At 43.0% G+C, this 27995-nt stretch overlaps 2 protein-coding genes across 3 annotated transcripts in view; one reads left to right on the top strand and one right to left on the bottom strand.

Annotated features, from left to right (window-relative positions):
• GRIK1 (glutamate ionotropic receptor kainate type subunit 1) overlaps positions 1 to 27995 on the top strand; it is a 207022-nt gene that overhangs the window by 132133 nt on the left and 46894 nt on the right. The window lies entirely within an intron of this gene.
• Positions 333 to 27266, bottom strand: BACH1 (BTB domain and CNC homolog 1). Its single transcript, XM_056858894.1, has 5 exons — positions 27247 to 27266; positions 11146 to 11442; positions 7343 to 8713; positions 5338 to 5544; positions 333 to 884 (listed from the first exon to the last, which is right to left on the bottom strand). Exons 2-5 carry the CDS (start codon positions 11383 to 11385, stop codon positions 429 to 431), a joined length of 2274 nt encoding a protein of 757 aa, XP_056714872.1. The 5' UTR covers positions 11386 to 11442; positions 27247 to 27266; the 3' UTR covers positions 333 to 428.

Here is a 27995-nt window from a genome sequence, read left to right as displayed (position 1 = left end):
CTGTGCTATGTTAAATCAGGTAGAACCTATAATATTTGAAAGCACAGGAGAGCCACAAGGCGTTGAAAACTAGGTATGCTCTGGAGCAGTGATCGAGCATTCTAAAAGATACAAATTCTTGAGGTTTATTTGTGGTTGGAATAGTAAGAAAATTTACTGTGTGAAACATCTGTTCCAGTTATTTTGCTTCTCATGACTCTAGCAACATGAAGTATCCGAACTGCAGGAAATTCTTTTTGTTTCTAAGGAAGGATACTACAAACTTAGACAACATCTCGTTTTCATGTCAGAAGAGACAAGCCCCAAAATATATTTAGGTTTGATTCTGGATTGTTAAGTACTAGTTAACGCACTGCACCACAAAGAAAGTTCATCCTTCCTACCTAACGACTTATGTTTCAAATCCTACCAGGTTGAGATTGACAGGATTACTCTGTAGTGCATTTGTCAGTCATTTGTTGACAAAAATCTGTGATACCACCACCACTCTGCACACATTGCTCCAAACATAATGTTTTCTCTGATATCCTTACAGGAACGGGACATGATTCCTGTGCTTGAGTATATCCTGTATCACATGTGCTTTTTACATGCTGATAGCTAGAATGCCCATCGGGAGACTCAACACAAAGATCCTTAGATAGTACTATACATAATGGTACTGCGGACATCACATCAGAAGGTGCAGGCTGTTCCTTCTCTGGGATCAAAAATGAAAGTGGGCAATCAGAGGTGGAATATTTTGCAAGTATCTGTATTTGCTCATGACTGAGGGCTGCTTCTTTACACACCTGATGACAAAGGCCTGTCAGGTTCTGCTTTGTCTCACTGAGCGTTGACAAAATGTGGTCCTTCTCCTTTAGCAAGCTCTCTTTTTCACTTTGCTGCCAGAAAATAAAACAGTTATAAAGTCTATATGTTCTGTTGTAAAAGACAAAACTTCACTATATTTCAGAGTACAACTGGACTTTATTTAATGGTGTATTTGTTTCAATAGCGATAAAAGGTAGCAACTACATAGTATTTGCCAGAAGATGTATTGTGTGTCCTGAACCAGTGAATAAATTCCCTTTAAGACAGCACCAAAATCCTTTAGGAATTTTCTGTTAAATAACCTTTACACCTTCTGCCTTATTATAAGTATTTCGAACCATTACAATGGAGATCAACATATTTGCAGGCTCAATTTAAATTGCTGTTTTTGACATTTAAATCTCTTCACAACCTGGACCATATACCCAAAGAGCACTCTCCTGGTACGAAACGGTGCACCTTCATTATTCACAGCAATTTATTTTTCCCTTCCCTCAATGCAGGATACTGTCAGTGTGTGCTCCAGAATTTTGGAGCAGGTTGCCAGTGGCGCTTAGGACCGCCCCTCTCCTTACCTGCACTGAGAAACGCTTCTAACACTATATCAGACAGCTTTTTATTTCACTGCCGTCTGTGAGTGCTACAGATTTGCATCTGGATTTTCTTTTGGTTGATTATGGTTTTTATACCAGCTTACTGATGAAATATGGAGCGGATCCCATGCATCTGTTTTGATAATGGTGGCACTCCTCTGCCAGTGGAAGAGCCTCCTGCATTTGGGAGTTCTCCTTATGGCAGCAGAAATGGCTTTTACTACCTGAACTGATCTGTGACATCCAACCCATTTATTTATATGACTTTGTTTTAATGTACGTTTGCCTGCATACTCCTGTAAGCTACCTTGGATCCACTGTGTGGAGGGGAGGTAGTCTGCAAATATCTTAAATAAATAAAAATAAATATTTATAATGCAAATATTTATGATAAATTACAAAAATTATGATATTTCTCATGTGTATAAGGTCTACAGTACTCTAAAAGAAGCACATACAAAATGAATTACCTATGCAACAGTCAACAAAAGAGCTTGAAGTAATCTTTTACTTCTTTACCCTTGCCAATTTCTCTCTTTACCTCACAACATAGCAATTACGCTTCTCTAATCAGATTAATGAACTGTTCTGGATTTTCTCTCAATACTTCAGAAAATACCACGAAGAAACCAAATCATTCTTATACCGTTATAATTTTCAGTTTTCTGCATTTATTTCATTTGTACTCCACTTTTCTCCCCATCAAGGACTCAAAAGTGGCTTATATTGGTCTTTTCTCCATCTTATATTAACAATCATGTGAGGTACCTCAGGCTGACAGTGTGTGACTGGGCCAAGGAAACCCAGCATGCTTCCATGGCAGAGTAGACAATCGAACCTGGATCTCTAAGCACTACAAAGCATAAGTTAAAAAATGGAGAGAGGAAGGAATGTTTGCTTGACAGAATGGATGTCCCTCTCTGCTTCAAGCAGTTTGTACTCAGTGGAAAAAACTCTTGCCACCGTAAATTACATCATTCTATTAATGATTTATCAACTGCTGTTCTAGACTGGCTTATGAATAGTTTTATTTTGTTGGCACACGGTCATGTTCTAGAAGCCAGGACCAAAAATATGGCATAGATCTAGCATGCTTTCAGAAAGTGAAAAATTACACATTTCGGAGTACTTTCAGACACTTCATTTTTTAAAAAAAAATTCCATTCACCAGCAAGGATAGTATCCTTATGACAACCCTTGCAAGCTTCTTCTTTAAAAAAAAAAACAACTGCACTAATAAGAGGTCCATCCAGTTTGACAGGTTGCTGCTGTCAGTATTTTATTTATTTATGTTATTTATAGTCTACCTTTCTCACTGAGACTCAAGACTGACTACACCAGATGAGTCAATAGGATCTACAGGATGGGACATCCAATAAACAATGCAATAGTATTTGGACCACGGCAGGCCATCTAGCGTCAGGGGAGACAGGATTCCATATCACTATGCAGATTGAGAATACTTGTGTCAAGAATAAATGATAACTAGTCATAAAAAAGGAAAGGAATACATGCCGGTCACTAATGTGACATCTGGAGCAACAAAAAGTAGGTGTGTAACTTGCTCCCTTTCAAGCATGTCTAGGACTGCAGCCCATTTATTTTGTCCTGTAAAGCTCAATGGGACCTCTTGGAGAAGCAAACCAGCTTTTGTCTGCATAGTGTTATCCTAAACTGTGTTTCATGCTCATGCCAGATTGTGCTAGGATGCTGGAAAATGAAATTTTTAAAAGATCCTTCTCTCTCTCTCTCAACACACCACTCCCTTGCAAGATTTTTTTTCTTTTTTGTCAAATGTTAAAATTGTCCATTGTAAAAATAGGAACCAGTGTATAGAATTTTAGAGTTATGTGATTTTTGCTAATAGAATAAATGAATTTTACAACATGAATAATGAAGATAAAGCAGCTTTTTGCAGAAATGCAAGCAGTGCATGGACACCTCAAGTATAAAATTATCCAACATTGTGCTCTTATGCCCATGGTGCAAAAGTAAATGAGAGATAAAAAATAAGGCCAAGGCTGATGGTGCAAGTAAAGGAAAAAATACATATTTTGTTACTTAGCTTTAAAATTCCCTATATATTTTGATGGGATCTCATAATTATAACAACAATTCTCATAATTATAGAACAATTATTATTTAATTAAAATTACATAAATAAATACTTTAAAAACAAATTACAATTTAAACATTGTAATACCAAACTATTAAGTATGACCGCTAGAGCTTGTTCTGTCCTTATGAATGTACGACAGAGAAAATGAGGGAGGAAGAGAGACTGTATTTATATTATATTGTACTCAGTATTGTATTTATATATTACAGATTCCAAAAGAAGCCTGTTGGCAAAATGCATAGGGAATTTTGTAGCTGAGTAATAAAATATGTATTTTTTTTCCTTTACTTGTACCATTGCCCTTGGCCTTATTTTTATCTCTCAGTGATTGGTGTGGCCCTTTTATTTTCTCCTTGCTTCTAGCAGAAGTAAACCCCATCCAAGCTCTCAGCATTTTGGCAACCATTAAATTTGCTTCTCTTCTACTTACCTGGGGCAATCAGCAGTGTGAAAAGCTATACTTTCCCCACCCCACACAAATATTAAATTCCTTTTCCCAGCCAGGGAAACTGAGCAACTACGCGTGGATCTTTCAGTTTTCTGGTATTTACAAAGTTAAAAGCCAGAACACAAAGAGAAATGCAAGGCACAGTTATTACAGAGCTGTAATTTGTTAAGCCAGTGAATGAGTAGCAAAAGCAGGCAACACTTCATTTCCCCACAGTGCTACCTTTCTCCTGATCAGCAATGCCACCTGGCTGCTACAATGACAAAGAGGAATGGTCCAATAAATGAACACGCATCTGTTAGGAGCTACATTTGTAGGACAATCTATTCTGCCGGAAATGTAGCCCCTTGAGCAAAGTAAACATATTCCTCATGCAAAAATCATGGTTACCTTCATAGCAATTTCCTGGAGTGGAGCAATGGGCATACAAGACTAGCTGGAGGAGTTGCGGCGACTACTCCAGTTTGGCTAGGTATGAAGTAGGTTGCTGCCTTGACAGAAGGACTCATGGTCCAGGTAGTTTGCTACTGCAGTTCTTTCCTCCCCAACAATAATGCTGTCAGCTCTGGCTAGTTCAGATCTGCCTTGTAATGTGCATTCCCTGTTGAGATGACTATCTGGGGAGGGGCAGGCTCAGTGACACAGCATCTGCTTAGCATGCAGAAGGTCAAGGTTCGATCTCCAGTTAAAAAGACTACGTAGTAAGTGATGCGAAAGACCTCTACTTAAGACCCTGGGGAGATGGTGACCTTGACGGACCAATGGTCTGATTCAGTGTGAGGGAGCATCATGTGAAATGTACGTGAATCACATCTCTTTCAAGTCTGCACCATTTTATATTTCCATTGCCACCTCCATGTTGCAAAGCTATGCCTGGTCAAATGGTCAATACCCTCCCAACAATTTTTCTAGCTGGGGGGGGGGGGATGGGCAAGGAAATCTGAGCATGTTGAAAAGTTGTGAACAGCTCCCCTGGAAAACGTAGTAACATAATTTAAAAGAATTTTGGATTGTGGAAAGATTAGATTTTAGTTCTGAGCAACTACTCGTGGATCTTTCAGTTTTCTGGTATTTACAAAGTTAAAAGCCAGAACACAAAGAGAAATGCAAGGCACAGTTATTACAGAGCTGTAATTTGTTAAGCCAGTGAACGAGTAGCAAAAGCAGGCAACACTTCATTACCCTGCAGCGCTACCTTTCTCCTGATCAGCAATGCCACGTGGCTGCTACAATGACAAAGAGGAATCTGAACATGTTGAAAAGTTGTGAACAGCTTCCCCGGAAAACGTAATAACATAATTTAAAACAATTTAGGATTGTGGAAAGATTAGGTTTTAGTTCTAAAGCAAACTTCCCATACATACCAATTTCTCTATTTCCGATTCAAGGTTCTGTATGCAGTCTAGCTTCCGCTTACGACATCGCTGTGCTGCAATTCTGTTTTTACTTCGCCTTCTAATGTCATGGATACAATCCAGCTGTTCCGGTGTCAATTTGTGCATTTTCAGGCATGACTGAAAATCATTTCTAGAAAGCGAAATTATCTTCTGGGCATCAAATGGCAGCTTTACCTAAAAATTAAATTAAAAACCCATACATTACATTGTTTTTAAAAACCTGGACCCATATCACCAGTTCGTAGTATAGGCTTGGATCCAAGAACTGGGCCCCCCTCACTCATCTCTCTGGCTGCTGCAGAGGATGCCCTCCCACTGCGGCAGTTGCTTCCTCTGCCACCAGCACTTCTGCTTACGTAAGGGCTCCTTGGAAAACACTGGGTTTACGCCAGCGGAACAGCTAGTGGCAGAAGAAGAGGGCACTGTAGCACAGGACAGCCTCCGCAGCGGCCTAAGAGAAGGCAAGGGGAGCAAAGTCATAGGAACCAAGCCATAGTCACAATAGATCCTGCTTGTGATTTGTAATCTTTGCATACACAAATATAACTTAAGACATAAAACCGACAAGGTTTGCCATTCAGCAGAATACACACTGTGGTTTTAAAGTACCATAAGCAACCTAAGAACGGGCATTTCCAGAACTGGGGACCTGAAAACATCAGTGCAGTCAAATTCACGTTGATACACTGTATATGGAAAAGTAGGGCCTGGGGAATCTCAGGAAATTAACCGCAGGACCAAACTAGACATTTTTAACCAGGTTGGGCCCGAGTCTCCCTATACCTGACTCACTTTTCCTATAGCCACAATGCAGCTGAGGGGAACCAATTGTTAATGGGCCAAAGGGACCCTATTTGGATTGGGGCTGCAATGCAGGCAGATTAAGGGTTTCTGCTTCCTCCTCAAATGATTTCCCTAGCAGAAAGGCCACATAAAAGCACAATCTGCCTCATTTTGGACAGCTTTTCAGCTGTCTCACTAATATCTTGCATGATTACATACATATGCACCTTTCTTCCTTCCACATGTCATACTGCATGTGCAGTTCAAAACTGGGGCAAGTAACAGCTACCTAGTGCCCCTTCATCTTGTGAAAATGGCACTGAGGGGTCAGCACAAGCCCTTCCTCCTTCTGTGCTACAGTCCTGATCTGAATTGGGCCCCTATGGTCCACTAAACATTGGTTACTTGCAGCTGCTGTGTGGCTGCAGGAAAAATGAATCCAATCTGGTTTCCTGGACCAAACTCGTTTTAAAAAATCATGTCTACTTTGGCCCACAGTCAGGGGAGCGTTGGGGGCATGATTTGTCCGTCTCTGTTATCTGATCAGAGGCGGGTGTTAAATCAGGAGGAATTGAAGGATCTACAAAAAGGAAGACGTTGTATGAGAAGCAAAATGCCCTTCTATGTAAAAGCTAGGCCAGTCCTGCATCTAGGTGAAAAAAGGAAGGAACGGCATATATTTATACATTTTGAAGAGAAACTGCATGTAATCATGCAAGATATTAGCCAGATGGCCAAAAAGCCCAGCACATCTATCCACCTAGGTAGATCTTAGTAACACAAGCAGAACATATTACAGTGTAAGGATCATATTTACATCCAAGGTAAGTGTGAACTGCAAGGAATCTAAACCTTTCAAATGAAACTCTACCAAAACAAGGAAATTAGGAATGCTGCTCTTCTGCATGATTCATGGGAAGAGGGTTAGGGTAGCGAAGAGGCTTATCTGGAATCACCATTCATAGAAGGGAAACATGCAAACTTAAGTATAGAGAACAGGAATGTGGGTTCCTACAGTTAGTACAGTCTTTGGGTAGATATGTTATGTGAACACTTTGAAAAAAGATTCAAAGGAAGCCCAACTGATTTCAAGAGAACTAAGCACTGCAGACTGGCTAGTATTTTATTTACCTACCTATCACTCAAACGTGCTTGCAGAAACAAAATGGGATACTGTGCATATTCTTACCTCACATTCCTGTTCTCTTGCAGAACAGGATTCACTATCGCCTTCTGTATCCGTTTCAGAATCTTCTTCCAAACTTACTACACAGGAATAAGGACATAGTTCTTGTTGCTGTTCCTGTATGCAGTCACCGCTACCAATTTCTGTGCTGTTTCCAGTACTGAGGTTATTTATGAAAGGGCAGCTAACAGAGCTCAAAGTCGTGAAAGTTCTTTGAGAACAATGCTCCGGACTGTCACTGATCCTGATGCCTAACCAAGGACACTCTGCCTTCTTTTCTGAATAGACCTGCTCTGATGCAGGAGACAAGCTGATTTGACAGGCTGCGTCTGTGTTGTAAATGTCACTCCAGAACCCCTTTGCTAAATGTTCTGCTACCTCTCTCTCCACACTGCTGCGGTTGCAAGGTGAAGTATCATTCGTATTTTCTCTGTCACCTAAGTGAGACTTTAAAGGTGGGCTCTCGTCAGGACTTCCACTGCTTGGTTTACCATATTCAGCTCCTGTAACAATGCTGTTTTTTTCAGTGACCTTTTCAGTGACCTCTGTATTGCTCTGCATACCACTCAGGGTCAAGTCACAGTCTTGATCACATGTGTTCAAGAAAGCAGTGGAATAAAGCCCATGAGTAGCCACAGAAGAATTATGGGGAGAAAAAGAAACTGACTTCTCTGCAGAACATTCAGTACTCTGGAACACAGAAGCCTTCTGTTTCGAGAATTCTTCTTTCCCATCTTCTTCCATTTCTACCTGAGCGTCTTCACATTTTGTGTCTGGAGGCACAGCTGCGTATTCAAAAGATTTTTGTATAGCACCACTGGTATATGATTCAATCTGATGAACAGGTGCAGCAGATGTTACCTGAACTTCTTTAATACTGGAATTGGACTTCGGAGTAGGGGCTTTATCGCCCCCCAAAGCTTTTTGGAACTTCCTGTATTTTGGACAAAGGGATGCGAAGTCAAGTCCCTGGCCCCTTTCTGATTCAGACTCAAATGTCTGATTGGTGCTGTCCTGTAGAAGAGATACTTCTGGATTTTTTTCACCTTTGTAGTTCTTCATCTGAGGATGAATGCATTCATTTTGCAAAATTTCATTCACATCATCTATTTCCAGATGGCTATCAGCAGCAACTTCTACTTTACGCTCCTCTTTTTGACAGCGTGATTTACAACACTTCTTTCTCTGGTATTCATGTCGGCCTAGTTTATGGTCCAGAAATTTGAATTTTAGAAATTGAAAGCATGATTCCTCAATGTCATGTACTCCCAAGAATTCTGCACACTTGCAAACTTCAGCCACATTATCTTTATCTAAAATAAGTTTAGACGTATATGCAAATCGAAGCAAAGGATCAAAGCCTTTTAGTGTAACCTATTTAAAGAAAAAGGGATGAAACAAAGAAAATATGTTATATTTCTATCCCAAGATGGCAAAATTAAAGAGGTGAATACGTAAACATGTAAATAAATTGTCCCTGATCAGCAATCAGTTACTATGACTACATCACAACAAATAACCCTTGACTTGATTTGGGCTTGATTAGGCTATTCTAGGGATCCCCAACATGGTGCCCATGGACACCATCCTGGTGCCTGTCAGGTGTTGTTAAAAGGTTGGCAGAGTCTGCCTGAAATGTTGAAGAGTTACTATCAGAGTTACGCATAGCCTCACTCCCAGACATTTGATGGTACTCTCCACCATCTGCGGCACCCATTTTGTGGTTGCGCCCACAGCCCTATGTCAGAATTCCAAAGGTATCTGCCGGCTCAAAAGGGTTGGGGAACCCTAGTGCATGGGGTATAGATTAGCAATTAACAATGATGAAAAAGTCCTCACAGTACAAACAGGCTTGACAAAGCTTACGTCTATATCCTTGGATTCATTTGGCAGCTAGGAAAGGTATGAAGGGCAAGTACCACATTGTAAAACAAAAAATGCTCGTTATACATAATTTGATTGTAAATAATTTTTTCTAGAATTCCTCATCATTCTTCTATAAACACTTTATATAATTCATCAGCAACAATAAACGTGACCGCTTATGAGTAGTAATTAGAATGTTTTTGCTTTTCACAGCATTTACAGTGAGGCTTTCCATCTCAGCTCAATTTGCCCGTCAAATTCATGCTATACAAACAATATTCAACTCAGCTTTTCATATTCAAGCAGAGATAGATTCACTCTAAAATGTCACAGCAGAATGCTTTTGAAGAAGGAATTCATCTTGCACTGTTCACTATCATTGTCTTGAACGTATTATTGCTACAACTCTCAACTAATCTAGAGCTTCAAGATCTAGTAGAAGCTTTTGTGGCCTTTCCTTATGCAACTTCATAATTTTTGCAAAAAAAAAACCCAAAAATTGAAGTACAGATATTTAGGAGCTGAAAGCTATACTCCAATCCCTGCTTCTATGAAATATTCTTTCCTGAAGAGCTCCAGCTGTGAACAAAACTGATTTGTATATTTCTTCTCTAAATGATTTAGAAACATATAGGAAGCTGGCTTATTCTAAGCCAGCCCAATACTGTCAACATTGACTGTCAACAGGTCACCAAGCTCTCGGGAAGAGTCTTTCCCAGCCTACTGCATACTCTGGAACAGGAGAAGAAATGATTGGGGCCCAGTATGCTCTGCATGCAAAGCACGTTCTCTCTGTCTGAGACTGGCCTTTCCTCATACCTAGAAGGTATGATCAAATCAAGTTTATGAATATAACGTGTGAAAATATAATGCAAACATATTCAGCTTAGTGTACTGTGATATGAGGGTGTAGACAGTGACGAGGACTCAGCGGAAGAACGAACGCTATGGATCCATATCCATGGCATTTCGATTAATGGATCTCAGGTAGCAGAGATGGGGAAGACCTCCACCTAGGAGCTTAGAAAGACACTGCCACCCACTGTGAAACAACAGGTTTATATCCAAGATGGGAGAGAGTAACACAAACATGGCTAAGACAGCACAGAACAGGCTGTATCATAGTTGATGTGGCCTTTCTTGACATAATTATAACCCACAGCAGCAATATCCCATTAAGCAACAGAAGCCCTATTTATAAGAGTGGGAGGGTGTAGACAGTAGTTTCAGCTCAAGCACCTATGATATTACAAGACAGTGTAGCCACCATGGCAGTGTTTTGTTTAAAATATTTCTGTTACCTTTCTTAATTAGCCCAAGGTGGTCTACAAAGAAATTTTAAGGAATTTTTCTTCCTCTTACCTTGAAAGAAAGAAAAGATTTAGTATGTATATGAATCTTGCAATGAAAAGTTGGGGAGTTATAGCTTGCTTGAATCTCTAATACATTCTAAAACAGAATGTACTCCTCTGTACTATATTCTCTTACAGGTGTGTTTATTTTTCTTCTCAGATATTACTCAAACAGCCTACAAACCAAGCTGGTTTTCTTCCTTGAAAGGAACAAAATTTACATTGAAGGATAACTAAAATTAACATTAGTGTACCAGAAATTAGAGGAAGTGCATACAGAAGAATAACAGCGATGCTCTTTCCTTCAGTTTCAGAATGAGTATAACTGCGGTTATTTTAGAGAACATATTACGTAGTAAGTGGGGGACTACAGATGGTTTATTTGGTTCTTACTCCTGAATACACACCCGAAAGACACTTCTCTATTAATTTCATTGTATAAATTTCTGTATCAAGTACCAAACTAATATTTTTATTCAGTGGTTCTACTATTAAAGGCCCAAGGACAAGCCACAGTAAAATTGAGTAAGGGTTTCAAGTAGAAATGATGAACTATATGGAAAGTGTGTAAACCGCAGTGGCACTTACCTCTTCAGGTAAAATAATGATAAGATCGGGTTCCAACTGGCCCACAATCCTTGAACGGAAATAGCTGCTACAAGCAGCAAGCACAGAGCGATGAGCTCGAAATCGCTGATCTTCCACTAAGATGGTAACATCACAAAAAAGATCTTGCTTTCTCTGCTCATCGAGGCTGAGCAGAACATTGATACTGTGTACTGAAGACTCATATGCAAAAACAACAGTATTCCTTTCGCTTAAAGACATGCTGTATCACAAATGTTCGTGAAAGTCTCAAAGAGGAGCATGTTCTGGTCTTCAGACCTGAGGTTAAATGCAAACAGAAACAAAATTAAATACACACAACAAAAAACCTGCACCAAAATATTGTCAGAGGATGCTACTGACATTAAAGCAAGTGTTAAAACAAATGAGACGTGTGTTACTTTCAGTCACTGCGAGATGCTTTACAGCCTTTTTAAAAGTCTCTTCAAATGAGCAGCAGAAGATATTGAGAGACCCATCTGAGATCACCTTCAGCGGACAGGCATTTTTGGCTTCAGAAAGCATCTTGCTCACAGATGCTGATATGTGATATTGAACAAATCATCGCCTTGTACAATAAAACGTTCCCACAATTAACCAGTCTTGCAAGTGGACAACATGTATGTCTCAGCAGCCAGAGTTTAAATATTAATTCACCAAAAGAAAGAAATGGGAAAATAGAGGAAATTGCAAAACCCGTTTCTTAGAATGGGCAAAAACAATCTTCTAGTAATGCAGTATTTAAGTTTAACATGGAAAATCTGAACATCTGTTTAAATACATTATTTTCTATCTAAATACATTATTTTCTATTCCAATTATGATGTTCAGATATATTACTATTTCTCATAGAAAATATTAAGACAGATGTATTCTTTTAGATCAACTGCTGAGAAATGGCTGGAGTTTGGCTCAAAAAAGATGGACCAAGGGCAGGCTAGCAATTCCAAATTTGGTCTTTTATCACTAGAATGGAGCTACTCTGGTTGTCGGAATGGTTTAGCACTAATTTAAAGCTGGCAATTGAATACATTGAAGAGTCTTTTGTGGGCATTCATTTAAGACACCTGGTATTCTTAAAAAAACCTGATTCAAATTATGTTCTCAAAAAACTATTATTATTGATAATGTGCTAATAACATGGGATAAAATACACCATAAATTAGTCCCTTAAGGTTCTTTGTTATCTTCAGTGGTGACTCAGCTAACTCCTAAGACTGGGAGGTGCAGATCGAGTCATTTTGTGATTTAATTAAAGATTTTTAAAAGTGTTTTCGCATGAAGAGGTATCAAGAAGTAACAGTAACATTCAGCCTTTATTAAGACTTACAAATGAAAAGCTTTATCCTTCAAAAGCTACGTGGAGGTGAGATACTGGAGGAAATGGGTAAATTCGAAGCTCCTTTATTAAAGAAGGGGACCATGACATTTGTCAGTAATCTATTCAATGTTATTAGAGATTAATCATAATGTAACCTAGAGATTTGTATGGAAATGGAAGAAAGCCCTGGGCTAATATATTAGCTGTTCTGTCTGGTCTTTTTTGTTAGCCCAAAGATCCACATTTTTAGTTAGTGCACTTTTCAGAGAAAATATATGCAATATATTCTCCACCAATGGTATTTAAGACCCCCTGAGCACAGCCAGAATTTATCAAAAACATTCTAGCTGTTGTTGGTTCTGTGGAGAGGACAAAGATGATTTTATACACATGTGGTAGAACTGCATAGGAGCCAAGAGGTTTGATGGAATGGTGACAAAGCTGCAGTCCTTAGTGTTAATTTGCAAAGCACTAGTGAATTACCTTCTTAACTACCTCATTTCAATTCCAAGTGGGTATCAAACTTATTGGTCTTGATCTGATAACCATCACTAGACTAACATTAGCCAGAGTTTAGAAATCTAGGCTACTTCCTAAGAAACAAGATTGGACTGATAGGGCAAAAAGAAATCTTCATACTGGTCAAGCTAACAGCCCAGAATGTAAGAGATAACAAAGAAATTGATTTTTTTGTACTTAACGAAACAGAATCTTCAACAACCAATATCTAATATGTTATCTAACGTGAGGAGCTCTCTTCTATGCCCTCCATTGTTTAATGTGATTGTAATTTAGGTTGGTTTTAGGTAGCCGGCTCAAGGTTGACTCAGCCTTCCATCCTTCCAAGGTCAGTAAAATGAGTACCCAGCTTTCTGGGGGTAAAGGGAAGATGACTGGGGAAGGCACTGGCAAACCACCCCGCAAACAAAGTGTGCCTAGTAAACGTTGGGATGTGACGTCACCCCATGGGTCAGGAATGACCCGGTGCTTGCACAGGGGACCTTTACCTTTTAATTTAGGTAGAGATAGATTTACTGTGCTTACATGATCTTAAATTTGTTCTCAGATTTTTAAAATAATTTAAAACAAAATTTAACATAAAACTCTTCATAGTGATCTAAGCAAACATCAGCTTAAAAGTAAAAAAAGAAAAAGAAAAATACGCTGGATACAACAAACAGAAACTGAAAAAAGGAAGCTTTAAACCACAAAAATCTTCCCATACTGAATACAGAGCTTGCATTCAGTTTACAGCAAAACTTGTGCAAGTTCAGTGGTAAAAATGCTGTTACAGTCACTAGTTCTCTGCCGTCTTCTGTTTTTAGGCTGTAGGTTTTTTAAAATTGCTATGAGCAGTTCAAAAAGATTTTAGGAAAGGCAGGACATGCATATTCTAAATTAAATATAGGAACAGAATTTTCAGCCCAGGTTGGTGGCAAAAGGATTGTTCACCAATTCCACCCCGCAGTATAATAATAATGTATTTGTGTCTGCAAAGATAACATGCCTCTTCTTCACAGCTTCTTTAACTGGGATTTCATTGTTTTAAAACTTAGAATTTATTGTCAATTTTATTATTATTATCAATGTATTTTAAATGATGTAACTTGCCCTGAGCCTGGCCTTGGCCACGGCGGGTGGGCTATAAGTCACAAAAATAAATAAATAAACATAGAGAGAAAAGGCTATTACACTGTCAGGGCAGATCAGACAGAGTCTGATCTGTGGAGTTAGGGTTTGCGTCACATTGTGTTAGTTGGGAGACAACCTGTCTCGGGAGACTCTGGAAGCCTCACCACCTGTCTTTTGTGATAAAAGAGGCTAGCTTGAGGAAGCAGGGCTGTGCATATCAATAAACCCGAGCCAAAAATAAAAACCAAAAATAAACTCGAAACTGGCCGTTTTGGCAATAGCCGGGTTTTGTTTTGGCTGAATACCAAAACCTGAAAATCTACCTGAAGCCAAATAGGCGATTCCTGAAAAGCCAAGTAGATATTCCTGAAAAGCCAAATAGACATTTAGCTTTTCGATTTTCAGCTATTTGCTTTTGCTCAGATGCACGGCTCTGGGCTTTCTCCCATTTTTCTATCATTGATGAGTTTTAATAGGTTGAGGTAGGGGTTGTGTAATCAAACTATCCATCACCATTCAGTGGAGTCATCTGGATAGCCTGCAGGCAGAAGGGTCATTTAAAAGATGGAGCTCACCCAGTCCCGTCCGGAAGGGATATACCCTCCAACTAAAAAGTGCCAGCTTAAACAGCTGCTGAACAGGCTTCTGAAGAAGACTCCTTCACAAGAGCTATCTTTGTCATGACTTCGGCTGGCTCCGATATCACTGTGACCATCCCTTGAAATCAGATGTTTGATGACTATTATAAAGGACTGTTCACAGGAAGTCATTGGCCACCAAAAGTAATGTTTACTCTTGTGTGTAAGCTGTTTCCCTCCGTTTGGAAGCCAATTTGCATGGACATCATGCTAAGCACCCCAGATACGAACTGAGCCATTTGAGCTGAGAACTTGGAAGTGCCGGCCTGCCAACTGGCTCTTTCCACCAGTCCTCGGCAATGGTGACCTTCTGAACTTGAAAACCGATAGACAGCTCAGCTGGCAAATGTCTGGAGAATGGGGGTGACTCCTTTGCAGGCTCATAAAACTGGACCCCTGTCCAAACTCCGCCAAACTTCGGTGTCCGTCTAAGGAGAGTTCCTTGCAGCTATGCTGCAAATTTGGTGACTCTACCTTCAAAAATGCCCCCAGAGGAGTTTTGAAAAACAAAACAAAACCATAGACTAAAATGGGCCCAATTTAAAACCAAATTCCCCTTTACCGGTATGGGTGTTCGGCTTTTCCCAGGGTTACCGAAAAGATTTGGGCTCAATCAACCCAAACCCGAAATTTATCTAATTTTGTTTTGCACAACCCTATGAGGAAGAGAACTATTTATTTCAAAGCTCCAATTTCTGACGGAAAAGATTTGTGTAAGATTTGTGGTTTCTGAGAGGAGACCAATATTCACCTCAAGAATGCAAACTTGGCCACTAACTGCTTTCTACTCTCCTAAACTACGAACTGTAACGTCAAAAATGAATGGTCCCAGGAAGACTATGTTACACCAGTAAACAGTTTCTATCTTCTTTTCTAAACCACCCCATTCCCCTATCCCTGGAAGGAAATAAAAGTTAGCATTCTTTTTCTGTATCCCTTGTGAGTGCTGAAGAGAAGCCACTTGGGTTAAGTCTTTCATGTGGAGGGCTGGGGTAGAGAACACACTGGTTGAGCTTCACACCACGCTACCTCTGTTTCAACATCATTTTAAAGACCCCGACCATCGCAGCTATTACCAAGTCACACAAGTTTTAGAGCCGTAGTTCTTTCCAGAGGTTCCAGGAAGAAGGAAAGTGCTCCACTATTGCAGTAAATAGATTAAAAAATCTGCCCTCTAGAGTAAAATTAATTTGTCTATTAATGTAGAGGATCACTAATGCTAGATAAATGTATTTAAATTATATTTTAAGGGTTTTTATTGATTTTACTGTTTTGTATTTGTGAGCCGCCCTGAGCCTGGTCTTTGGGCCGGGAGAGAGAGAGGGAGAGGGAGAGAGAGAGAGAGAGAGAAAGAGAAAGAGAGAGAAAGAGAGAGAGAAAGAAAGAGAGAGAGGAAAGAAAGAGAGAAAGAGAGAGAGAGAAAGAGAGAGAAAGAGAGAGAAAGAGAGAGAAAGAGAGAGAAAGAGAGAGAGAGAGAGAGAAAGAGAGAGAAAGAGAGAGAAAGAGAGAAAGAGAGAAAGAGAGAAAGAGAGAAAGAAAGTGTGAGGGTCTCTGTCTTTGTGTCTCTGCTTTCCATCACCTGCGGTGTTATCAGTGAACTCGTAAAAGCAGTTCACACCTTCTGGTCTCAGGCGCCAGGCCTGATGGCCCATGTATCTTCCCCCCCCGCTGTTCTTCCTGCCAGTACTCCCTCAGGCCGGTGCGGCCTTGGAAGTGTGATAGCCGCACCAGACTTCCTGGGATCCGTCTGATGTTTTGTATTATGCCAAGCTTGTAACTTCCCATAACAATAAGTGTGAACCCCAGTGCCCCAGTGCCCTGGAGTCAATATATTCTGTAAACCCGTATAGCCCCTCACTTGCAACTTTCTACCTGTGCCTGTCTCATCTCCTGAAGGCTTCAATAAATCTATTGTTTCTGTATCAACGTCTGAGCAACTGATTTGGAGAAGCAAACTCAGAGAGGGGGATCTCTCACATTAAGTTGCAAGTCCTTGCCTCTCGGACTGCAGCTGTACCGCTTTGGACAGAATGTCAGCCGACGAGGACACCACCCCTAACCCCGATGCCCCCAAGGAACCGGACGAGCCGGAGAAGCCGGACCCGAAGGAGGAGGGAGCCAAGCCAAAGAAACCGAAGGGTCGCGCCCCCGACCAAGATCGGGACGGACGTCCCCGGGGGCTTACTTATTGGCTGGACTCTCCCAAGGGCTGGTCGCTCTCGCGGACTGCGGCGAAGGATCGCCGGTTGGCCTTCCCCAGCACGGGACTCGAAGGGGACCCGGCCCGCAAAGAGGCCCTCATGGAGGAAGAACGAAAGCAGTGGCAGGAAGACCGCCGGGCTATGCAGGAGCAGATGGAGATCATGCAACGCGTAATGGGTGAGATGGCCACGACCCTAGATGCGCTGAAGTTGCAACCTCCAGCCGGTGCTCCCCCAGACGGGGCGCCGGTAGTTCCGCCCGCAACCCCTGCCCCCCCGGCCCGTCGGGACCTGAAAGTCACGTATGACGGGTCGGGAGACCAGTTGACCTTTTTTATGGTCCAAGTAGACATTTTTATGCGGGAACAAGGCCGAACCTTCGTTTCTGAGGAGTCCCGGGTGCAGTACGTGGCTTCCTTACTGCAAGGGGAGGCGGCTGCCTGGATGGTGTTGCAGTATGAACTCCGCTCGCCGGTGCTGCGAACCCTGGACGAGTTCATGGTAGCACTCCGAAACCGTTTTGAGGACCCGACTCTGGGTGAGCGGGCTAAAGCCTCCCTGATGCAACTGCGCCAAGGGACTAAGTCGGTGGCGCAGTATGCAAGTGAGTTCCAGTCACTGGCTAGCCGAATTCTGGACTGGAGTGAAGCTACCTTGGTACAATGTTTCAGGGAGGGTCTCAACCCAGACCTCCAACATTGGGCCTTCATGCAAGGGAACCCCCCGGATGTGGAAGGTTGGGTTCGCCATGCTGCTGACATCGAGAATCGCAAACAACTCCTGAACTTGTCCAAGCAACGGCTTGGGCGAGACCCCAGGCCCCGAGGTGACCGTGGCCGGGAACTCCGGCAAGGGGGTGGCGGGGGTCTCTCGGCCGCGGAACGCCGCAAGCGGTTCGAGGCCGGCGTCTGCCTGATCTGCGGGGGAAAGGGTCACTTTGCATCGCAATGCCCCTCTCGCTCAGGCCGTCCGACCCCCCCCCGCCAAACCCAGGCCGAGCCGACGAAACCGGCCGCCGACAGCCAGCCTCGCCGCAGAAGTGGACCACTGAGCCGGCGCTCCGGCGCACCCTCCGCTCTCCACGCGCGCCCCCAGGATGGGGCATCCGACTCTACGGTCCCATCGGGGTCCCGGATTACAAATACCGTCTTTGATTCGGACGGCTCCCCGGAAGCCACCACCCCGTCCCCCTCTTCCAGCGAGGAGGAAGAGTGGGAACAGCCGGCAAAAAACGCCGTCGGTCTGCTGTAGAGGGGGCTCCGCAGCAGACCGTCCCTATCGTTGTGCAAGGAGCTCCACCGATGGTAAGCGCCCAAGAGGACAATGTATTTGTGCGTGTTCATCTGTCCCTACCCAAAGGGGGTCCCCCGTTAGAGGTCCCCGCGTTGGTCGACTCGGGGTGTGCCCGCACCATGATAAATGAGGAAACTGCCAAGAAGTTGGGTGTCCGGCGCAAGCGGCTTCCGGGACCCCTCCGTTTTTCCCAAATGGACGGGAGTGACTTTAAACGGGGCCCTGTGACCCACAGAACTGCAGCCGTGATTATGTCCGTGGGGGAACATTGGGAACGGTTGTATTTCACCATCGCCCCTATTGTAACCCCTGTGGTGTTAGGGATGAACTGGTTAAGGGGACACAATCCCTCCATTGATTGGGTTAAACGGGTGCTTTCCTTCCCCGAAAACCCCTGTGGGTTGCATGACAAGGAACGGGTACTCAGAACTCCAGCCGCCGCACTGGTAGGGTCCCCCGCCCCAGTCTCTCCTCAATTACCCTCTGAGTACTCGCAGTTTACTGATGTTTTCGATGTTAGAGAGTGCGACGAACTGCCTCCCCACAGAGAAACGGACTGTGCCATCGAGATTGTAGGGGAAGGCAAACTGTCTAAGGGAAAGGTTTACCCCATGAGCCCTAGTGAAAAGACTGTATTGCGAGACTATCTGGATGTCAATCTGGCGAGGGGTTTCATACGCCCCTCCAAGGCTCCTTATTCAGCCCCAGCTTTCTTTGTAAAGAAAAAGACGGGAGATTTAAGACTGTGTATTGACTTTCGCAGACTGAACGCAGTCACCCAGTCTAATGCTTACCCCCTCCCTCTTATTCCTGACCTTCTAGCACAATTAAAGGAGGGCCGAATCTTCACCAAACTGGACTTGGTAGAAGCCTACCACCGCATTCGCATCAAAGAAGGAGACGAACCCAAAACGGCCTTTTCCAGTTGTTTTGGGATGTTTGAGTACCTGGTCATGCCGTTCGGACTTTCGGGGGCTCCGAGTGTCTTTATGCAATTAATTAATGAAGTTTTGCATGATTTACTGTTTCGGGGGGTGGTGGTATTTCTCGATGACATTCTTATTTACTCTGAGACCATGGAAGAACATGTGCGCCTAGTGCGAGAAGTGCTCCAGCGGCTGCGGGAGCACAAACTGTATGCTAAGGTGTCCAAGTGTGAATTCCACCAACCTTCTATTACATTTCTGGGGTATGTGATTTCCCACCAAGGGTTGGAAATGGACCCCGCCAAGGTCCAGGCGGTGCGGGACTGGGAAACCCCCACTACCCGCCGCCAACTTCAACAGTTTTTGGGGTTTGCCAACTTTTACCGGAATTTCATTCCCAACTTTGCCCAAGTTGCGCTTCCCCTCACTGCCCTGTTGCGTACCAAGGACAGGGGGGCTAGCGCCGCACTCCCCTCAGCCCGTCTGCAATGGTCTCCCCAGTGCCAGCAAGCTTTTGAACGTTTAAAGCTACTTTTTTCATCCGAACCCGTTTTGGCTCACCCGGATTGCACCAAGCCCTTCGTGGTGCAGGTGGATGCCTCGGATGTAGCCATGGGCGGGGCCCTATTGCAGAGGGATGAGGGGGGACGGTTGAGGCCATGCGCCTACTTCTCCAAGAAGTTTTCCCAGTCCGAAATCAACTGGGCCATTTGGGAGAAGGAGGCAGCAGCGGTCAAACATGCCCTTACCATATGGAGACACTTCTTAGAGGGGGCCGAGCTGCCGTTCGAAGTGTGCACAGATCACAAGAATCTTGAGGCTCTCAAGGGAGCTAGAAAACTCAATGCCAAACAAATTCGGTGGGCCCAATTTTTTGCAAAATTCCGGTTCACCCTCAAACATGTCCCTGGCAAAGAAAATGCCCTAGCTGATGCTTTGTCACGACTTCCCCAGTATCGCAACGATTTCGATCGCCCCGTCGACTCCCTGTTCACTCCCGAACAGCGAGGGGAGGTCCCTGGCTTGGCCGTCACCACCCGATCCCAAGCCCGCCAACCGGAGACCCCCCCTACGCTCAAAGGTATCCCGGAAGCATTCCAACAGCGACTCCGGGACGCCTCCTTACAGGAGGAGGAGCACCATCTCCTCCCCACTGGCTTGGAACGAACCAACACTTGGTGGGTGCAAGGGGGGAAACTATATGTCCCATCTTCCCTTCGCAAAGAAGTATTGGGACTTGTACATGGGGCCAGGCTAGCGGGTCATTTTGGTTTCGTAAAAACGCTTCACCTGGTTCGAAGGCAATTCTGGTGGCCCGGTATGAGATCTGATGTAGAGTTGTATGTGCGCAGCTGCCCCACCTGCGCCACAGCCAAGAAACGGATGGGAAAACCCCCGGGGCTTCTCAAACCGCTTGAGAACCCCTCCCGTCCCTGGGAAGTCATCGCCATGGATTTTATCACCGACCTACCTCCAAGTCGGGGGAAAACGGTTCTCTGGGTTATCACAGACCTCTTTTCCAAACAGGTTCATTTCGTTCCATGTGCAGGTCTTCCTTCAGCCCAGGGCTTAGCTAAACTGTTCATCACGCACGTCCTCAGGCTACACTCGATCCCGAGGAAGGTCCTCTCCGACCGGGGGGTCCAGTTTGTTGCCAAATTCTGGCGGGCTTTCCTAAAGTTAATGGGAGTGGAGGAACAGGGCCTTTCTTCCGCCTATCACCCCCAAACGGATGGTCAAACGGAACGAGTAAATGCGGTAGTAGAATGTTATTTGCGTTGCTATGTAAATTTCCACCAGGACGACTGGGTCGACCTGCTGCCATTTGCCGAATATGCGTACAACAATGCGCCTCATTCCTCTACCGGCTTTAGTCCCTTCCAAGTTATATACGGGACGGATTTTGGCCCTTTCGGTTCTGCCCCCGTCTCGCCAGAGCTCCAGTCTACCCCTGATCTTCAGGAGTGGATTCAGGTGGTTAAATCCACCTGGCCATGGTTGCTCAAAAATCTGGAAAGGGCAAAAAGCAAGTACAAGGAACAAGCAGACAAACACCGGTCTCCGGGATGGGAACTCAAGGTGGGGGAGCAAGTCTATCTGTCCACCAAAAACCTCCGCTCTCTTCGCCCCTGCAAAAAACTGAGCGACCGTTATGTAGGACCTTTCCCCATTACCAGAGTAATCAACGAGGTTACCGTGGAACTGAGTCTCCCTAAGACTCTCAGGGGAGTTCATCCAGTCTTCCATATAAGCCTCCTCAAACCTTATGTAGCAGCTCCCCAGTTCCACCCCCCTCCCGCTCATGAGATTCCTACCGTAGTAGGAGGGGATACCCATTTGGAAATATCCAAGGTTTTAGATTCCAAATGGAAGAAAGGGAAACTGTTTTACTTTGTTCGCTGGAAAAACCTTGGCTCCGCTCATGACGAATGGGTGGCCGCACCCCACATGGCAGCTCCTCGCTTGGTCCGAGAATTCCACCTCGCTTATCCCGATAAGCCTCGTCCTCTCGGAGGGGGGCCTTAAGGGGGGCAGAATGTGAGGGTCTCTGTCTTTGTGTCTCTGCTTTCCATCACCTGCGGTGTTATCAGTGAACTCGTAAAAGCAGTTCACACCTTCTGGTCTCAGGCGCCAGGCCTGATGGCCCATGTATCTTCCCCCCCCGCTGTTCTTCCTGCCAGTACTCCCTCAGGCCGGTGCGGCCTTGGAAGTGTGATAGCCGCACCAGACTTCCTGGGATCCGTCTGATGTTTTGTATTATGCCAAGCTTGTAACTTCCCATAACAATAAGTGTGAACCCCAGTGCCCCAGTGCCCTGGAGTCAATATATTCTGTAAACCCGTATAGCCCCTCACTTGCAACTTTCTACCTGTGCCTGTCTCATCTCCTGAAGGCTTCAATAAATCTATTGTTTCTGTATCAACGTCTGAGCAACTGATTTGGAGAAGCAAACTCAGAGAGGGGGATCTCTCACAGAAAGAGAGAAAGAGAGAGAGAAAGAGAGAGAGAAAGAGAGAGAGAAAGAGAGAGAGAAAGAAAGAGAGAAAGAAAGAAAGAAAGAAAGAAAGAAAGAAAGAAAGAAAGAAAGGAAGAAAGGAAGAAAGAGAGAAAGAAAGAAAGACCGACCAAAATGGCATGGTAAACTGGACATAACCATAACATATGTGTCAAGATTGCTCTTGGCTGTTTACATCTCTAAAACCTATCAGAGTCTCTAATATCCCAAATTTAAGGAATTTACTGTGTTCCAATTTACTGTTTTTTTACTGCACTGTTTATTTGACTTATACTATTTTTATTATTTTGTTTTCTAGTTTTGTAATCCAGTTTTTTAAATTGTTTGTTGTCTACACTAGCCCTTTTTTCTATTGCTAATGAAGATACGCAGCAGGGGAAGGGGACAATGGCAGAGAAGGGCAAGGAACGCTCCAAGTCCAACTCTGCACCAACACAGAAAGATGCAATCACATCACAGAATTCTCTCCCAAAAGCGGCTAAGACTGTGGGCAATGACAAGCACTCTACAGAGAAAAGGGTTCTGATGAAAATGGTCAGGGCTGGCCTAGTCAATATGACTAGAAAAACAATTTGTTTCTACAGGATAAGTTGTACAGCCGTTTTTGCTTGAGTGATTTGTACAAATGTAATTTGAACCTTCAACAAAGCCTACTGAAGAAACAAGTGGAAGGCATACTTGTTTAAGTGTATTTGTTCCAACTTTTAGGTTGTGGTGGACAGAATCAGAAATAAGAAAACCAAGAGGCTTACCCCTGCTAATTCAACAGCCAAACAAAACTTCAGAAACAGCAACCAGAGTTCAACAGGGGTGTTATGTCTCTGTTGATACACCCCCCGACTGCATTAGCCTTTTTTGCCACTGTATCACACTGGCTGCTCATATTTAGCTCACACACGCTGCTACCCAGAAGTGTATTCCCTGTCTAGTATGCATGCTTCTCATTTTTGTTACCCAGATGTAGAACTCTACATTTATCCTTGTTGAATTGCATCTTGTTCACATCCACCCACTTTTCCAGTGCATTCAGATCTCACTGAATTGTACCTCTATCTTCTGGGGTGTTTGTTACTCCTCCCAATTTAGTGTCATCTGCAAATTTAATAAGTAGTCCCTTTACCCCCTCTACTAGATCATTTATAAAAATACTGAAAAGTACTGGACCCAAAACCAAGCCCTGTGCACACACCCCCCCCCCCACTGGACACCTCTCTCCAATTAGATAAAATGAAGAAGAGTTGGTTTGTATATGCCGACTTTCTCTACCACTTAAGGAAGAATCAAACTGGCTTATAATCACCTTCCCTTCCCCCACAACAGACACCCTGTGAGGTAGGTGGGGCTGAGAGAGCTCTAAGAGAACTGTGACTAGCCCAAGGTCACCCAGCTGGCTTCATGTGTAGGAGTGGGGAAACCAACCCGGTTCACCAGATTAGGGTCCACCGCTCATGTGGAGGAGTGAGGAATCAAACCCAGTTCTCCAGTTTAGAGTCCACCACTCTTAACCATTACACATGCTGGCTCTGCCATTGACAACTACTCTCTGAGTGCAGTTCTCCAACCAGTTCCGTATCCACCTAACGATCCTAAAGCCCAGCGCACAATCCTCCTGTTTACTCATCAGAACATCATGTGGAACCCTGTTAAAAGCTTTACTGAAATCAAGGTAACCATGATTCAGTATGCTCAGCACTCAATCAAAGAAGGAAACGAGGTTGGTCTGGCAGGACCTGTTGGGGACAAGTCAGTGTTGACTTCCCTGGATCACCAAGTTGTCCTTCAGATGCTTGCAGATTAACCCCTTTAAAACCTGCTCCAGTATCTTCCCTGGGACAGAGGCCAGACTGACTAGCCTATAGTTCCCTGGGTCAACCCTCCTACCTTTTTTGGAGATTGGGATAACATTTGCCCTCTTCCCATCTTGTGGCACATCTCTTGTCTTCAAAAGGTCTTGAAGATGATGGACAAAGGCTCTGCAAGCTCTATGAAGTTCTTTGAGCATACCTTCTGGCTCAGGGGATTTGTATTCATCCAATGCAACCAGGTGCATCTCAACAACCTCTCTGTTCATGTCAACCAGAAGCCCAGATGCCATGCCTTGCCTACCATCTCTAGATGAGCCTGAGGCAAAATAGGCATTGAGCTTTTCTGCTTTCTCTCTATCCTCTGTCAGAGTTTCTCCATTTTTACCCAACAATGGGCCTATTTCATCTTTTACCTTGTGTTTGCTCCTCACATATCTGAAAAAGCTTTTCTTCTTATAACAAGCCTCCCTGGATAGCCTCAGCTCCTTCTGAGATTTGGCCTCTCTAATGGCTGACCTACAGTGCCAAGCCACCCTTAGATACTCTTCTTGAGAGGTATGTCCTGACCTCCATTTCTTGAATATTTTCTTGTTCTTCCTTAGCTCATCATAGAGTTCTCTGTTCATCCACATTGGCTTCTTGGATCCCCTGCCTTGTTTCCATCTTGTTGGAACAGTGATGGGGAGGGGCGTAATGGACAATAGGACAGAGATTATTATACTTTGGTATTTCAGAGGGGAGAAACTTCATGACCATGCTATCCTTGACTCGTTTCTCACCGCTGGGGAAGCTTGAATGTATATACATCTTCCGGCCCCACCTCTTTAAGCGACATACTAAAACGAATGAAGGGATTGTCCATTGAGAACAATCGGAGATGCTGGCATGCCCACTGGATATAATGGGAGCCAGGAATGCCAACTGCCTTGTACTAGCCCATATATATTACACCAGGAAATATATTACACCAGGCAAAAGTTGCAATGAAAATGTGGAATGGATTTTGAATGGTTTCTGGGTTTGGAATCCCAGTCCCCCAAGTGGAATGATAGCCCCTGGAAAGTGTTTTGGGCCTGGAAAGACAGGTCCCAGAGTGAAATGACATCCCCTGGCAGTAGCAGAAGTGGCTTGGGACTGGAATGACAGCCCCCAGGGTGGAATGATGGTCCCTAGGGTAGCATCAGTGCACTGGGAATGGATTGATGGTCCTTGAGTAGAATGATGGTCTCTAGGAACAGAATCAATACTCTGGGAATGGAATGACAGCCCTCAGAGTGGAATGACAGTCATTCCAGTCCCAGATCACTTCTGCTACTCCCAGGGGCCATCATTCCACCACAGAGACTGTCATTCCAGTCCCAGCCTCATTCCCTCCCTCACACCAGCCAATGACACAGAATGTGTCTGAATGGGGCAGTGGGCATGATATGTTGATCTGAGCTTATGATCAGAAGAAAACAGATGGCTTGATTTTTAGAAACAGATGCATTTCCCAAAAGGAGAAATCTGTCACTTAAGTTAAATGGAATATTGGGGGTGGGGGGAGAAAGACTTCAATCCTTTCAGCTAAAGAGTGAGGAACCCAAATAAACCAACTCTTTTCCATGTTTTGCTTTCTCAATCTCTATTTTACAGAAGTAATAAGTGGGGTGGAAGGGGAAGAGAGTCTGGTACTGAACGCCCAGGTGAGAAACTGGCCAAGCCCCCACCCTATCTGCTTCTGTGTGTTTTTTCTGATGTAAACCTATTTAATTCAATGGGCTTACTCATCCTATGCCCCCTTACCTGAAAGCCCTGTTGAATACAAAGACTTGCTTCTGAGTAGAAAGGCATAGGATTGTGCATAATCTGTTGTGTTCTTACATTTGTGTGAAAAAACCTGTGACTAACTTTGTGCATGCAATACACGTTTCAACAAATTCCATATTAATAGGTGCGTTAAGTACATTTCTGCTTGGATAACTCAAGTAACAGTTATAAAATAGAAAATATTGCAGTTAAAATACATGAAAACACTGGCTGCCAAAAACTGTCAGTCCAAAATTCATGTGACAATAAATCAAATATACCAAATAAATTTGAATTTGTGGGTCCCCATTCCAAAAAGGTTAGGAACCAATGTTCTATCCCATTACAAAAATTTTGACTCTGTCTCTCGTGCTCACACACCACAAACCTCTATGTAGCTTAGGATAAAGGAACCAAAGAGCAGTGCCCTCATAGTTCTTCTAAGAAGGTAGAGCATTTTCTGGTTACTATGGCACCCCACTTTGTACTAATGATAGGTTGAAGCCCCTCCTGCTGCTTGACTGTTTTTGCTCAGCCTCAAATTCCTTGGAGCTTTCCCACATTTTCTTTGTATTTTAATACGACTCTTTCCCAAGTCTGAGAAAAGTTATAGCACATCTTAACATAGGGCTGAGAATATTCCATAACCATGTGAGCCCTGTAAGTATTTAATGACTAGGACTGTTAGAACTAAAAGGCACAGTACAAATATCAAAATAATACACATTGAAAAGGTAAGCAACAGCTTAGTTTAACATATTTAAATCTTTACTGGCTTCTAACACCTTCCTTCAGAATATATTTCAAAACTTAAAAGAATCAAGAGTGCATTTTTTAAATCAAGCATCTAGAACTGAAAGAACATGCATTTGGTCACTGTGAGATACCAGAGAAATTTTGGAACAAAGAATAAGAGCGAGATGATGAGGTTGGAACTATGACACTTACAAATTGGCTGATCCATTGATCAGTACCATCTTTTTAAAGCAAAATAACTTGGGCAATAGCAGCTTAAATACAATTTAAATTTAAATAAACAGATGGAGCTAATGTTAAATACACAAAGGAATATATACTTTCGTGGACTCCAGCTTAGACGACAACTACACACTGACAGCGGAGTAAAGCTGGCTATTCTGATAAAATTATGTATAGATTGCCACAGAAATAAGACATTCTGCAACTTTTATCTTTCAGGATGGGAGGGCTTATAAACTTACTTACAAACCATGGAAATTACAAAGAAATTACAAGCCAAAAACAGTAGTTAATTTTTTATAACACCAACAGTGCCATCCTAAGAAAAGTTACACCCTCTTAAATCCACGGAAGTCAGGGATATAATATTACCTTAAGATTGCAAACCTCCACCATGAAATGCAACCATTCAATTGCAGGAATCCATTTTACTAATCTACTAAATAAAGTGTGTAATAATCCTTTACAATGTATATTCCGAGTACCTTGTATTAATTATTGCTGTTGAAGAAAACTTGCACTTAGAAGTTCAGATAAATAATCAGCACTAGCCTTAAATGACAGTTGTATAACAAACCCCACCCCAACCACCTCTCCTTTTATGGAGGAAAAAGATATGTTTCACATGAGTGCTCGCAGTAGTTAAGAGGTGCTGATTCATTAGGTTGTACTGACAGGGCATGATACAGCATTTTACTGAAATGGAAAATGTTCACTTAGTGTTTTACTAGTTACCGGATATTCAAGCAATGAACTTTCTTTAAAGTAACCAGTTTTTTTGGGGGGGTGTTGTATTAAGATATCCAATGCAGAAGCATTTGGTTAAACATTCATCATCTCAATTACAGTCACTCCTAGATGTGAAAAAGTTTAAAGCATAAAATTAAATCTACAAAACACAGGTTGCTAAAAACAGCTACTATATGAACATATATTATAAGTTTTAGAATACATTTTATGGCCCAATGTAGTAAACACTGACCTGCAAATCCTATGGATAGGAGGTTGATACCACAAAATATTAATTTAAAATTCTGTTTGGTTTTGCTGATTATTACAAAGTCTGTTAAATTCTAGTTAATTTGTCAGATTATAGACAATTCTGAATGTTTTAACTTTTAACAATATTTTATGCATAGTCTTTTAAAAGTTGTGGTGGTTCTCAGAACCACGTTTTTTCCTGTTATTATTAATGTTTGTTATCAGGATTTATTGTGTTTTTAGATTAATTTCT

The sequence above is a fragment of the Euleptes europaea genome, chromosome 12 (genome assembly GCF_029931775.1).
Source record: "Euleptes europaea isolate rEulEur1 chromosome 12, rEulEur1.hap1, whole genome shotgun sequence".
NCBI classification, from domain to species: Eukaryota; Metazoa; Chordata; class Lepidosauria; order Squamata; family Sphaerodactylidae; genus Euleptes; species Euleptes europaea.
This window is presented reverse-complemented; position numbering and strand designations above follow the sequence as displayed.